The 12,272-nt window shown below is 40.4% G+C and overlaps 1 protein-coding gene across 7 annotated transcripts in view; it reads left to right on the top strand.

Annotated features, from left to right (window-relative positions):
- The first annotated feature begins 289 nt into the window (after window positions 1-289).
- The window catches only part of DIAPH3 (diaphanous related formin 3), a 226,432-nt gene continuing 214,449 nt past the window's right edge, over window positions 290-12,272 (top strand). For 6 of the 7 annotated variants that reach the window (XR_011738190.1, XM_071805982.1, XM_071805973.1 and 3 more), the window contains exons 1-2: window positions 290-742; window positions 11,028-11,060. Coding sequence is in view for 6 of the 7 variants with exons in the window: in XM_071805982.1 (XP_071662083.1) it covers window positions 593-742; window positions 11,028-11,060 (183 nt within the window). In the remaining variant the exon portion in view is untranslated. The remainder of the gene's footprint in view (window positions 743-11,027; window positions 11,061-12,272) is intronic. The other variant, XM_071805977.1, reaches the window with a different exon arrangement.

The raw sequence follows: 12,272 nt of genomic DNA, 5'->3' as shown, positions 1-12,272 counted from the left end.
CCGCTACTCGACGGACCCCGCTCCCGAACTAATCCCAGGCGTCTGGCCCGCTCGGGACTACGGCTGACCACCGCACAGCCCTCTGGGACACGTAGTCCGGAGGGATGAGAGGGCGGTGCGCAAGCAAACAGGTGCGGCCACTGGGGCGCCTCGCCAGCGCTTTGCCGAGAACAGCTGATTCACTGGCGATTGGCAGGAGGCCAGCCAACCGAGAAACGACGTTTCCGTCGCGCCGCCTCAGGATTGGCTAGCGCGGGGAGGCCGGGGGCGGGACAAGCAGTGGCGGGACGATTCGGACGGCGGGACATTCCTGGGCTCTGACAGGCGCCGGCGAGCGGCCGTTGGGAGCGCGCGTGCCTCTGCCCCGCCGCTGCCGGGATTAGAGCCTCGCTAAATCCTTTGCTGCGCTGAGACGTCGGTGGCGGCTTTAGCCCTGAGCCTCCCTCCTCCCCCCGCTGCGTCCTGCCCGGCGGAGTTCAGCTAAGCTGCGCTAATCGCTGGCGCCCAGCTCGGCCAGGGCCGCCGGGCCTGGGCCCGATCGCGGGCAGCGGCCTCCCCTCATCTCCCCTCCTCTCATCTCCCGGGCGCGACCATGGAGCCGCGGCGGCCAAGATACTGCGCCCCGTCCTCGCCGCCGGGTCGCGGTGGGCGGGAGAACAAGGGGCTCCGTCGGAAGGGCCCACCGGGGGCCGGCAGTAGCGGCGGCCTCGAGGAGGCGGCGGACGGCAGGAAGCCCAAATTCGTAAGTACGAGTCGATCCCAAGCCACTCCCTGCCCCCGCTGGGGCTGCCTGAGGTGTGGGCCTTCCTGCCGGGCTTGCGCCGAGGGGGCCCGAACCTGCGGCGGGTCCATCCTCCGACCCGGGGGGCGCTCACTGACCTGAAGCCCTCCGAGAGACCGGGGGGCCTGATGGGAATAGAGGAGCTACAAACCGGCGCCGTCGTCTTCAACCGGGCTTCGAAAGATGAGCCGGCCAGCTCCAGGTCACCTCCAGGTCACCTCTTTGCCTGTCTGAAAGGACCAGGCTTCATTTTGTACCAAGTTTTCAGGTCTCTCCTCTTCATCATAAAGCTTTATTATCTTACTGTTTGGGTATAAGATGAATGGAATTCTAACTTTTAAATTATGTTACTTTTATTTGAACTGGATTTTTTTTTGTTTTATTTTATTTTGGTGGTGTAAACTGTATAGTGAAAAACTAAGTCTTTGAATTTAAGGAACATAGCAAAGTTCTTCTCCCTAGCCCTACTTTTACAATTTTTTGGCTGTCATGCCAAGAAACTGGGGAACTTGAAATGACTGATAATTGTCCACAAGACAATGTGTCTGTGAGATGTGCTTTGACTAAAAAGCACCCAGGAAGAGCCAGTTTTTGTTTGGACATCATGAGATTTCCAAGTGTTAAGCTGGCACAAACATACATTCTACTAGTCTTGTATCCACCGCATATGGAGCAGATGCATCCCATGCTTATGTTTAGGTGATGCACATGTTAGTCTGTTTAGTCGACTCTGAGCCACAGAATCACACAACGTTAGGGATTGGAAAGGACCTCGAAAGATCATCTAGTCCAATCCCCTCACCAGAGCAGGAACACCTAGATGAGGTTACACAAGAAGGCGTCCAGGTGGGTTTAAAGCCAACCTACTTTAAGCTGCATTATATGCTTACAAAATAGGTACTGTAATATACCTACCATAGAGTAGATTCTTGATTCTATGGCATCTTTGTGCAATATTTAGGACTTGAGTGTCTGGCACTTGAGCACAGGTTCAAAAATGTTAGCCAGAAAACAGTATCAAACTGTAGGCTGGCCAAACCTGTTCTGGAAGGTCACAACTTGCTCCCAACATTCCTGTTTCCTGGAATCCTTTGTATATTGTGACTGTGCAGATTGCTTTTGGATCCAAGTCCTTGTGCCTGTTTTTGCATGTTAGAATAGGCATGTATGAAGCAGTGTGACCAAGAACTGTTTGTTTGTCTTTATAATTGGCTATGTATCTTCTGGAGGTGTTTGCATTTTAGTCATGAAGGTGATACAGCTGGATGTCCTTTAGAAGAGATTCCTTGAGTAAAAACCTATATGGTCTGCTCAGTCTAAAAGGCTGAACAGGGTTACGGGTATATAGCTTGGCTGGATTATTGCTGTGGTGAATGGGAGACATGGATTTGTGTGTGAGACTGATGAAAGCATTGAGTCAAAAAGTTAAACTTCTTATCGATACTTTAAGTTCTTATGCTTACAGGATATTGCAATAATTTTCCACTTTTTTCCCTAACCGTGTGTTAAAAGAGAAATAGGGTGTTGCCATCATGTTCACTTTTTTTTTTTCATGTGTGTTAAAATAGAAATACAATAATTTATTTGGTGAATAATCCTACAAGATATGTGGCACAAGCCACCGAGAATTTTTTCTTAAATGAACTTTGATTGACTTTTTAGTGGAAGCAAGCCTTCTCTTAGATGCAGGAGCTTGTCTGGTGCATGTCTAGACTTCCCATGCTAGGCGAGGGTGATTTTGAGCATGAGTAGATATGGGCATCAGCTGGCTGTCTTCTTGAGGTCACAGTGTTGATTTTTGATCCAGCTTACAGGAAACAAAGGGAGCTAAATTTTGGTATCTGACCTAGCTTTGTAGAGTATATGATCATCATGTAGGTTCTTTTAAAATTTTGTCCTGCCCCTGTTCCACCTGCCCAGTTTCTGAAACTCTTTCAGCAGGGATGACTGAGAATATACTTAATCTATGACAATACCTTGTCAAACGGCAACTTTCAAAAAAGGTGATTATCCCGCAGTAGTCAGTGTTGGAGTGGCCTCGCCTTGAGTCCTGTGTGCAGTTCTGGGCCCAACAATTTAAGAAGGATATGAAGGTGCTTGAATGTACCCAGAGAAGGAAGGCAACAAAGCTGGTGAAAGGGCTGGCAGGAATGTCCTGTGAGGAGCAACCGAGGACTTTGGGTTTGTCTAGTTTGGAGAAGAGGTGGCTGAGGGACCCTCATTGCTCTCTTCAGCTTCCTGAGGAGGGAAAGTGGAGGGGGAGTTGCTGATCCCTTCTCTGTGGTATCTAGTGATAGGATGTGTGGGAATAGTTCAAAGCTGTGTCAAGGGAGGTTTAGACCAGACATTAGGAAGCATTTATTTACCAAGAGGGTGGTCAAACACCTGAACAGGCTTTTTGGAGAGGTGGGCAATGCCTCAAGCCTGCCAGTGTTTAAGAGGCATTTGGACAATGTCCTTAGCAACGTGTTTTAATTTTGTCAGCCCTGAAGTGGTCAGGCAGTTGGACAAGACAATTGTTGTAGGTCACTTCCAGCTGCAATATTGCATTCAGTTTTGCCCTGGGGTGTTGATACAAGATGGAAGAATTCTAGTTCTCCAAACCTGGATTGTGTTCTGGATTGCTCACTGGGTGACCTTAAGAAGAGTCAGAGGTGGATATTTAATGAATAGAGTTTAGTGGCTCTGTCTTCATGTAAACTGTTATGAGGGGTATAGTTTACAAATGCGATCTGTGGAATTTAACGGTTACTAAAGAGCAGCATGCTGCTCCATGCAGAATATTTATCATCCGGCTATTAAATCTAAAATTGACAAACTCCTTCTTATCTACCTCCCGTTGTTTTACAAGGCTGTTTTTTTTTTTTTTTTTTTTTTAATTGTGGGGGAGATGGTGTAACTGGGTTGACCTGTTCACATCTAATTCTTCCCATAATATGTCTTCAGTATACCTTTATTAGTTAAATTAGTTTGTGTCAGAATACATAAAACTTTTCTTACTCTTTTGAATTCTTTGTAATCCAGTCTTAGATATAAGATGTAGCCTTTCCTGTGTTTGGGATACTTACAGTGCCATACTTCTTCATGTCACCTAAATTATATTTCTGATCTCTTGTACGTTTGTCAAATGTGGATGAAATTGGCTCTTAGATTCAGTTAACTCAAGTCATCCACATTATATTAGTCGAATTTTCTTCAGTGTGAAAGGCTTGAAAATAAGTTCCAGGTTGGACCATTCCAATCAATGCAACATATTGATCTGTCACAGCAGATATGCTAATCTGAAAAAGAATTTCATCCCCTGACAAACCTTGAGGTGAAATTGGATTGCTGTTTGCAAAGCTGACATCGTTAACATGTACCTCCTTCCTTTTTTTTATCTCCAAAGAAAGTTCTTGATTCTTAAAAATCACTCCGTTTGGAGAGTGGAGAAAGAGTCTTTGAGCTAAACAGTAACAGTGGTTCATTCCAGTCAAATATCATCTTGAAGTACTGCCTTTCTGAACAAGCTGGTTTCTCAGAAGTAGTGAATGAGTTGTAAGTCCTTAGTTCTCTCTGTTCTTTTACAGAAAAAAATAATAATTAAGGTGATGGTTAATTTTGAAGCACATACCAGCTTGGCTTTTTCAGCAGGTCCAAGGTTTTGCAAGTGTGGGCCTCTTAAAAGGATAAAAGATATTCTATGGTACTGTGATACTTCAGCTTATTGAAAGCTCTTAAATTCACCCTTGAGGGTTAGGGCCTGGTAAAAAGAGGAAATGAATTGAAGGATGACGGTGTTCATACTTGTTTTCTGTGTATACATTTAGTGAGAAATACATTTTTGAAGTCTTCTGGGGAGTGGGGTAAAAAGCCATTGCTTGCCACTTTCAGTCCTTGATTTTTTATTTTTTATTTTTTTTCCTTAGAAGTGTTTGGAAATCATAAGAGAGAGTGCTATATTACGTGATTTCCAACTTCATTTCTCTGGGACTACATCCTGAGGACTCCTAGACCTCAAAAGATCAATTTCTAGCTCAAGTTAGAGGTGTTTCTATTAAATTCAGTATAGTATTGATGTGTCTTCAGTGACTTTCAGGTTACGTTTTTGATGAAGCTTTTTATGAAATTTATGTGAGTCAAGAAGGCTTTCTTGTTGGCACCAATCTGTTAAAAATAGACAAATTAACACTTGCATTTAACAGTGTCTGTAAATCAAAGAAAGATGTAGTTAAGAGCATTTCTCTGACATAGAGAAGAAAGGTAAGACCGATCTGTGTCAATATCTTTAATTACAAAGTGACTGAATTATTGCTGCAGTTAGGCTGCAGTATAAGACCTTGAATCTAAATTAGTCTTTTAAAGAAATGATTGCTGAACAGATGTTACCTAAAACACTTTATTGCAGCTTTGTAAAATTGTAAATTCCTCATGCTGTTATTTTTGTTGGCAGGAATTAACACTGTGGGTTATGATATTAAATTTTAGTGCTGTGTTCTAGCACTTTGTTATATAATCTTACCTGTAAGCACCAATTTTGAGTTTAACTCATCAATGTCTAAAGAACATCACAATCAGTGTAGAAACTGTCTTGTTAAGATAATTTTGCCCCTGATTGCTTTTCAGACTGCTTTCCAAGCAACAGAGAGTGTGATAAAGCTATTAAATAAATGCTGAAGTAGTATATTGGAAATTAAAAGTAGGAAATGCTGTGGAGTTACACAGCAGTTTCTAAATTGCATTTACAGACGGAGGTAGCAAAGTTACTGAGGGAATATTGTGACAAAGGAGATCCTAAAGTAATAGCATTCACTGTAATAATCCAATTTACATCTCTCCAACTGAGTCTACAGATTTCCTTGCAATCCCTACTTCACTGTTCTGGTTGTGTTTCTGCTGGAGAATAACCTTTGGGGAAGAAAACCAGTTTGTGTTGAATCTTTCTGGTGATAGAATTAATGGGCAGTGCGTGATGAGTTCTCTCTCACTAATTTAAAAAGGTACAGAGGGGATCGTGTGATTATTTGCACATTCTTAGTCTTTGTTTCTCTAGTTTCAGCATTCAAGTTTGAGTCGTCCATTTCTAAAACTCATTGCATCTTGCTTAAAGCCTTTTTTTTTTTTTTTTTTCCTTTGGGTTCTTCTGCAAGGAAGGCAGAAATGAAGATCCATAAAGACTTTAGATACCAGACTGTGATTTTTATTTTTTTTTTTTGTAATTTGAAGTGCTTCATTGTGGTGGAAGCCAGACCTTGAAATTCTTGTTTAGCTGTCTGAAACTCCTCTCATACTGGCAGGAATGTATGACTGAGTGATTGTCTGTCTTCTAATTCTATTTATGATCAACAAATCAGACCTTGTCTGCCTTTCTGGTGGCAAACTAACTCCCTCCTGGGCATGATTTGAGTTCAAGTACCAAACATGCTCTTTTTAAACGTGATGTTTTGATTCAGGAACTCAGATGAGCATTGTGTTTATTTGATGGTGAAAAGTGCACTTGTGAAGAATGGAGATGCTGCCCCTTTTGGTAGAGTGCCAAAACTTTTAGATGATACAAACTATACTGTGCGTTTTACTGGGATGTTCTTCATTTCCAGGCCACACTGAGCTGTAGTGCTTGTGGCAGAAAAGCCAAAGACACAAGACTGAAGGTCCTGTGTGAGAAGGTGGCATCCTCCTGCATTTTGGTCCTGTTTGCCTGGACTGATATACAGCTTTTAGGTATAATTTTGTTTATAGATGTGCATATGCAAAGATAGAGAAATAAATCTAATGACACAAAAGATCCAAATAGTATTGTTAATAGAATGAAGTGGCATTTCTCATGTCTTTGCTTCACTTTCTCTACCCAGAGTTGTCATGGGTATATAGACAATGACTCAAATTGTCTTGCAGATTAACCTCCAGTATTGCTACTGCTTGGAATGTGCAACATAAGATCATCCTCCTCTATATGACAATAAGATTCTTTACTGTGAATATATGTGAGACCAAATAGTATTTGCCTTACTTTTCCCTAGCTGAGTGGTGCAGAATTTGCATCACAAATGCTTTCATCATGTATGGCCTTTTCAAGAGACAGAGTACACTTTCTGTTCTGTGAGTAGCCTTCTTGTTGCCATGCATGTGTTGTGAATCTCAGTTCTTGTGTCATAGAATCATTTTGGTTGGAAAAGACCTTTAAGATCATCGAGTCCAACTGTTAACCTGACGCTGCCAAGTCCACCTCTAAACTACATCCCTAAGAACCTCATCTACGTGTCTTTTAAACACCTCTAGGGATGGTGACTCAGCCACTTCCCTGGACATCCTGTTCCAATGCCTGACAACCCTTTTCCGTGAAGAATTTTTTCCTAATATCCGATCTAAACCACCCTTGGTGCAACTTGAGGCCATTTCCTCTCATCCTATCATTTGTTACCTTGGAGAAGAGACCAACACCCTCCATGCCACAACCTTCTTTTAGGTAGCTATAGACAGCAAAAGGTATCCCCTCAGCATCCCTTTCTCCAGGCTAAACAGCCCCAGTTTCCTCAGCCACTCCTCACAGACTTGTGGTCCAGACCCTTCATCAGCTTTGTTGACCTTCCCTGAAGAAGAAAGGATGAAAGGATAAAGCAGTTTTCCCCATTTTACAGAAGTCAGTTCTAATTTTTCAACTCTTCTCTAGGACAACAAAAATGTTACCAACTAGCCAGTTCTGCACATACACATTTTGCAATGTCTCTTGGCCTAAAGAAGAGTTCAACAGGGAGATGAAGAAAACAGGTGACACGAGCACCATTTCTGTCTAAAGCTCTCACTATCTTTGATGTTTTGAGACGAGCTGTCTTCTGACAGTTTTTCAAGAACGCTGTATCATACATTGAATGTATGTGTATATCCTGTGTCCAATGGAATCAGTTATTTACCAGTATGCCTGAGGGACATAATCTTCAATAAGGGGTAATTCCATGTGAGATTGCTTGCTTTCTTCAAAATGATATATCTATACACTTCTTTTTAATTGTCATTTAGCTTTAGCTGAACTGCTTTGGTTCAGCTGGAAAACAAACAACCTCTTCTTTCATGTCCCAGACTAAAAACTAAGATACCCTGGAAAATGTAATTTCAAAATGTTAGCTCTTTATAAATGTGTTTGTATAGCTGAACACTAAGCAATGGTGATACTTCTGCTTTTCTAGCTGTAGATGCTACCAATAAATCTGGACTTCTAAAGTATCTTAATTAATTCCTAATCTCTTCATGGTTTTGTACGGCTTTGAGTAGAAAACAGGATATCAATGTACTTAAAATATCATTAATTTGTTTTTCAATTTTGCGTATCTATTTTCTACGTGATAAACAGACTAGAGGAATACTGTTACTTAGCTCCTGTGCTCTGAAAAGCAATAATGTTGTTATTCTGGAGAAGTTCATGAAAGCCACAGAATATCATATGAGTGTTTTCATCCATCGCAAAGCAGTATTCTCTAAGCTTATATCATGTTTTTAGCAGTATTTAATGTTACAGGAATATTATGCCAGGTTTATTTGCTTCCAGGCCTATGTTTAAGGAAACCTATTCGCTTGAGCAGAATATGTCTTCTGTGCACTGACATATCCAGATCTTGAAATAAAAATACATTCCTGAGGTAGTCAAGCACTCCAACCTCTACCTAACTGTGATCTAGTTACTTTTTCCCCTTACTAGAAATGTGTTTTTATTCTTGCCAGGCCAAAGAAACAAAACAAATACACCCCTTGTTCTTGAGTCACAGTACTCCTCTAAACTTAATGCCATTAAAAGATCCAGTGTGATAAGATTTTATTGTTAAGATCACATGTAATGTTCCGTACCTCTGTATCCTTGAATGCTACAGAAGACCAGGCAAGTTGGTAACTGGTTTTACATTGTACAGCCTTGCCAGAAGAGAAGGACTTGGTGAGGGAGAGGGGAAAAAGATCACTTTAGTTATGTTTTCACCAACTCCTCTGACTGAAAAGTCTTATAACATAAAATTCTAAGAGTAAGTCTTTTGAGATGTCTTACTGCAAGTCATTCAGCCCTTTAATATTAGAATGGTAAAAGATCTGAATGTTAGGTTGTGGTTTGTATGGGTTTTCTCCTACTTTATAAAGAAACCTCCTTAACTGGTTGCATGGTAGACTTTTTTTGCACTGATTAGTCAGATGACATGGGTCAGTGAGATGTTCTGATATGGGCAACTTTTCCCACTTTACCATAGTAAATTCCATTGCTGAATTTCAGATCTTAATTGAAAACTACAACACGGTCTTGAACTATTCCATTAACTTTGTCTTTTTCAAAGAACAAAACCCGAATCTGGAAAATATTGCCTTAATTCCATGGATGATGATAATGATGTCTGTACAGAGCAATCACAGAACATCCAACATCTGTTCCTAAGTGCAAGTGAACCTGATGTTGTCCTTCTTCTGTCTGTTTAGTGGAATGTACGTGAGTTTGACATGAGTCTCAAACTTCCACCTCAAAGCACATCATGCAGAAGATTTTCATTCTAAGCAGATTACTCAGTCTCCTACCATGCTAGAGGAGTTTCACAATAGTATCTGTGCTTTGCTTAAGGCTTAGCAATTTAAGTTGTGTGTATGAAGAAAGAATAAACTTTTATGTTCTTTGCTACCAACTTGCAGTGTAAGACCATATGCTAGTGTTTTCTCCTGCAGTTTTGATCACTTAAGGATAGAGGTATTATAACCAACACCTTGCTAAATGTGAAGTCTTGAGCTCTTGCAAATGATGGAAATGAACGCTTATGCTGCCTTTTTAGCTATTTAGCAGAATGAGAGGAACAAGTCATAAAACCCAGCTCCACAGCAGCATGTGTGGCAAACATCTGATCTGATTCTGTGGCATGAGAACACCAGTTAGAACACTGGGATACAGATCTTCAGTTTCCTGACTTGACTGAAGTATTTTCACTTTGTTGTTGTTTTCATTTATTTGAAGTCCGCATCTATTAGAACATGGAGTGGGATTGTCATAGAAGTTCAGTACTGACCTAGCTGCATTTTTTTTGTATTACTGATGGCAGAACTTACACTATGTCACTGAGTACTGAGTGTTTACTCACACTTCACTTGCTTTTTATTTTTAACTTCATAACCATTCATCAGATGCTGCTTCTTCACATTCTTGACAATACTGAGTAGAGCTATCATAGGTTAATATTTGATTTAACACAAATTGTTCTTCAGTTCTGAGGGAAGAGCCAGAGAAGATATCATGAGTAATGATGCCCAAGTATCGTTGACTTGGTGAAGACAAAGCAAGTGTTTCCAGATCTGATTTAGATGTAACCATTGACAATTTCTATAGCTGCTGCCAAGCTTTGTATCCTAGGCAGCGATGGAAGCCTAACAATAGGGTAAGAGTCTATCTTACTAAGTATGTGACTTCACATTCTTCCCATTTCTCTGCCAAGTCTGTTCTCAGCTTCTTAATAAAAACTATAAATGGTATCCCTGCAACACTGACTCATCAGTCACCAATGTTGCTCTTCAGCGCTGCTGTTCAGTTTTGTGCAAGAGCTCTGTGTCCCAGTACTTGCTCCCGTTTGTCAGTGTGCAGTGGAGAGCGAAAGAGTTGATTCAAGAACTATTGTTTCACACAGCAGTGAGTGATCTTCTTTAGATTTTTGGATGTTACTACTAATAGATGCTTATGGCAGTTTCTACACATAACTTCATGCTCCACTTGCCACATAGACGTTGCTTGAGAGTAGTCAACAATCTCAGTTGCTCAAGTGTTGCAGCTTGGCAGATAGTTTTGAACTGCTGTGCTGTTCTTCTAAGGAATTTAAAAACTCTGGATTGATTCCTTGGTGGTGTCCCCACAGTCATTTTGACAAGACACAATTCTAGTAGCTGAACTATGAACAGGTCTTCTATTCTACTGTATTTAGCTCTGAATTATAATAAACCACAATTTGTTTCAAGCTGTGCTTCATTAGTATTCTTCTGGTGTTATTCTAAGGGTCAGATTACAGGTTGTTTTGTTTTTTTTTTTTTTTTTCAATCTACACTGTATTCCCTGTATTACTTGGTGTACATTGTAAGCCAACAAAGTACAACTTGCCAAGAAATTCTAACTTCATTTCAAGTGCCATGATTCAATACTGTTTAACTTACATCTTATTTTGAGTAACTGTAACTAACTGACACTTGCTTTTTTTTTTGGGTTTTTTGGCTGTTGTTTTTACTGCACAATTGTGACATGACTGGTTTCCTGTTTGATTTACAGCACTTAAATATCAAGACACTGACAGATGATGTGGTAAGCCAACCTAAGTTTTTTTTTTTGGCTTTGCTAAGCTAATAACCTTATTGTTAATGCAATAGAAATAACCTTACTGGGAGAAGAAACTCTCTTAATTGTGAAGTTAACTTTAGTTAATTGGCAAAGTCTCACTAAACTGTTAATTATCTGCAACAAACTCAGTGCAACTAGAAAAAAAATCTATGGATGGCTTTGAAGTATGTTCTAATCATAGCTAAATGAGATTGATGCAAGTAATTGTGCCAGCCTACATGTGGCAGTTATCTGTGATTGCATGCTTAATATTAAAGTTACTTGGGCTGCATGGCTAGCTTAAAATACCGTGTTTAACAAACTAACGGTTGCTTGTAAAACTCTTTAATGCTTTCTTCAAACAATGTTGGGTATATTCAGTGTCATGCTAACACTGTGTTTCTCAAACTTAATCTGTCTCTTGAGTAGGAGATGAGGTTCTGTATCACAAAGCAGATTTTTTTTTTTCTTACTGTTGAAGTTACCTATTTCATTGTCTGTACTATCCTATTCCAGATAAGAATAACTTTTCTTAAAGGGGATAATTCTATGAAGTCTTTGATTTTTAACCTAGGAAGTAATGTTCTATAGGCATCTAAAGATCACCTGTTATGACTTCAGTGCTACACAGAGTTCTTGCTGAAGTACTTCTGGGCATAACTGAGAGCTTAAGCACAGAGTGTTTTATGCTGGATGATGTGCAACACACTTGTGCTCAGAAATGCTGACTGCTGTTTCCTGCCTTAGGGAACAGGGGTGTGGTCATTTTTTATGAGGTGTGCACAATTAGTAGTGTTGAGCTTACTACTTCCATCTATCCTTCCTAGACCTGCTATTTCTTTAGCAGGTTTTCATAGTTTTGAAATGATTATTAAGAAATTTTAGTCTGGGTTGATAATCCAACCTTGATTCTATAAACTTGTGTTTTATCTTGGAGCATTGAGGAAATGTTCACATTTGTCTCAAAGCAAAAGCAGTTTTTGGTAACTAGAACTTATTTTAGTAGTGTCATCTAAGAGGTATATACACTACATTTTGCTATTTGTTTGTTAAAGAGGCTAACTTGCTGTCTTATTGCCCATGTCCTTTCCTTAGCCTATTGAATGCCTAACTTGTAGTGTTAGCCACCATTAGTCAGGATGTTAATTGTGTTTGTTGGAATAAAGATGAATAGACCAATAGCTCAGTAGTAAACAG

The sequence above is a fragment of the Patagioenas fasciata genome, chromosome 1 (genome assembly GCF_037038585.1).
Source record: "Patagioenas fasciata isolate bPatFas1 chromosome 1, bPatFas1.hap1, whole genome shotgun sequence".
NCBI classification, from domain to species: Eukaryota; Metazoa; Chordata; class Aves; order Columbiformes; family Columbidae; genus Patagioenas; species Patagioenas fasciata.
Note: the sequence above shows the minus strand (reverse complement) of the source record. Positions and strands in the feature narration are given on the sequence as shown.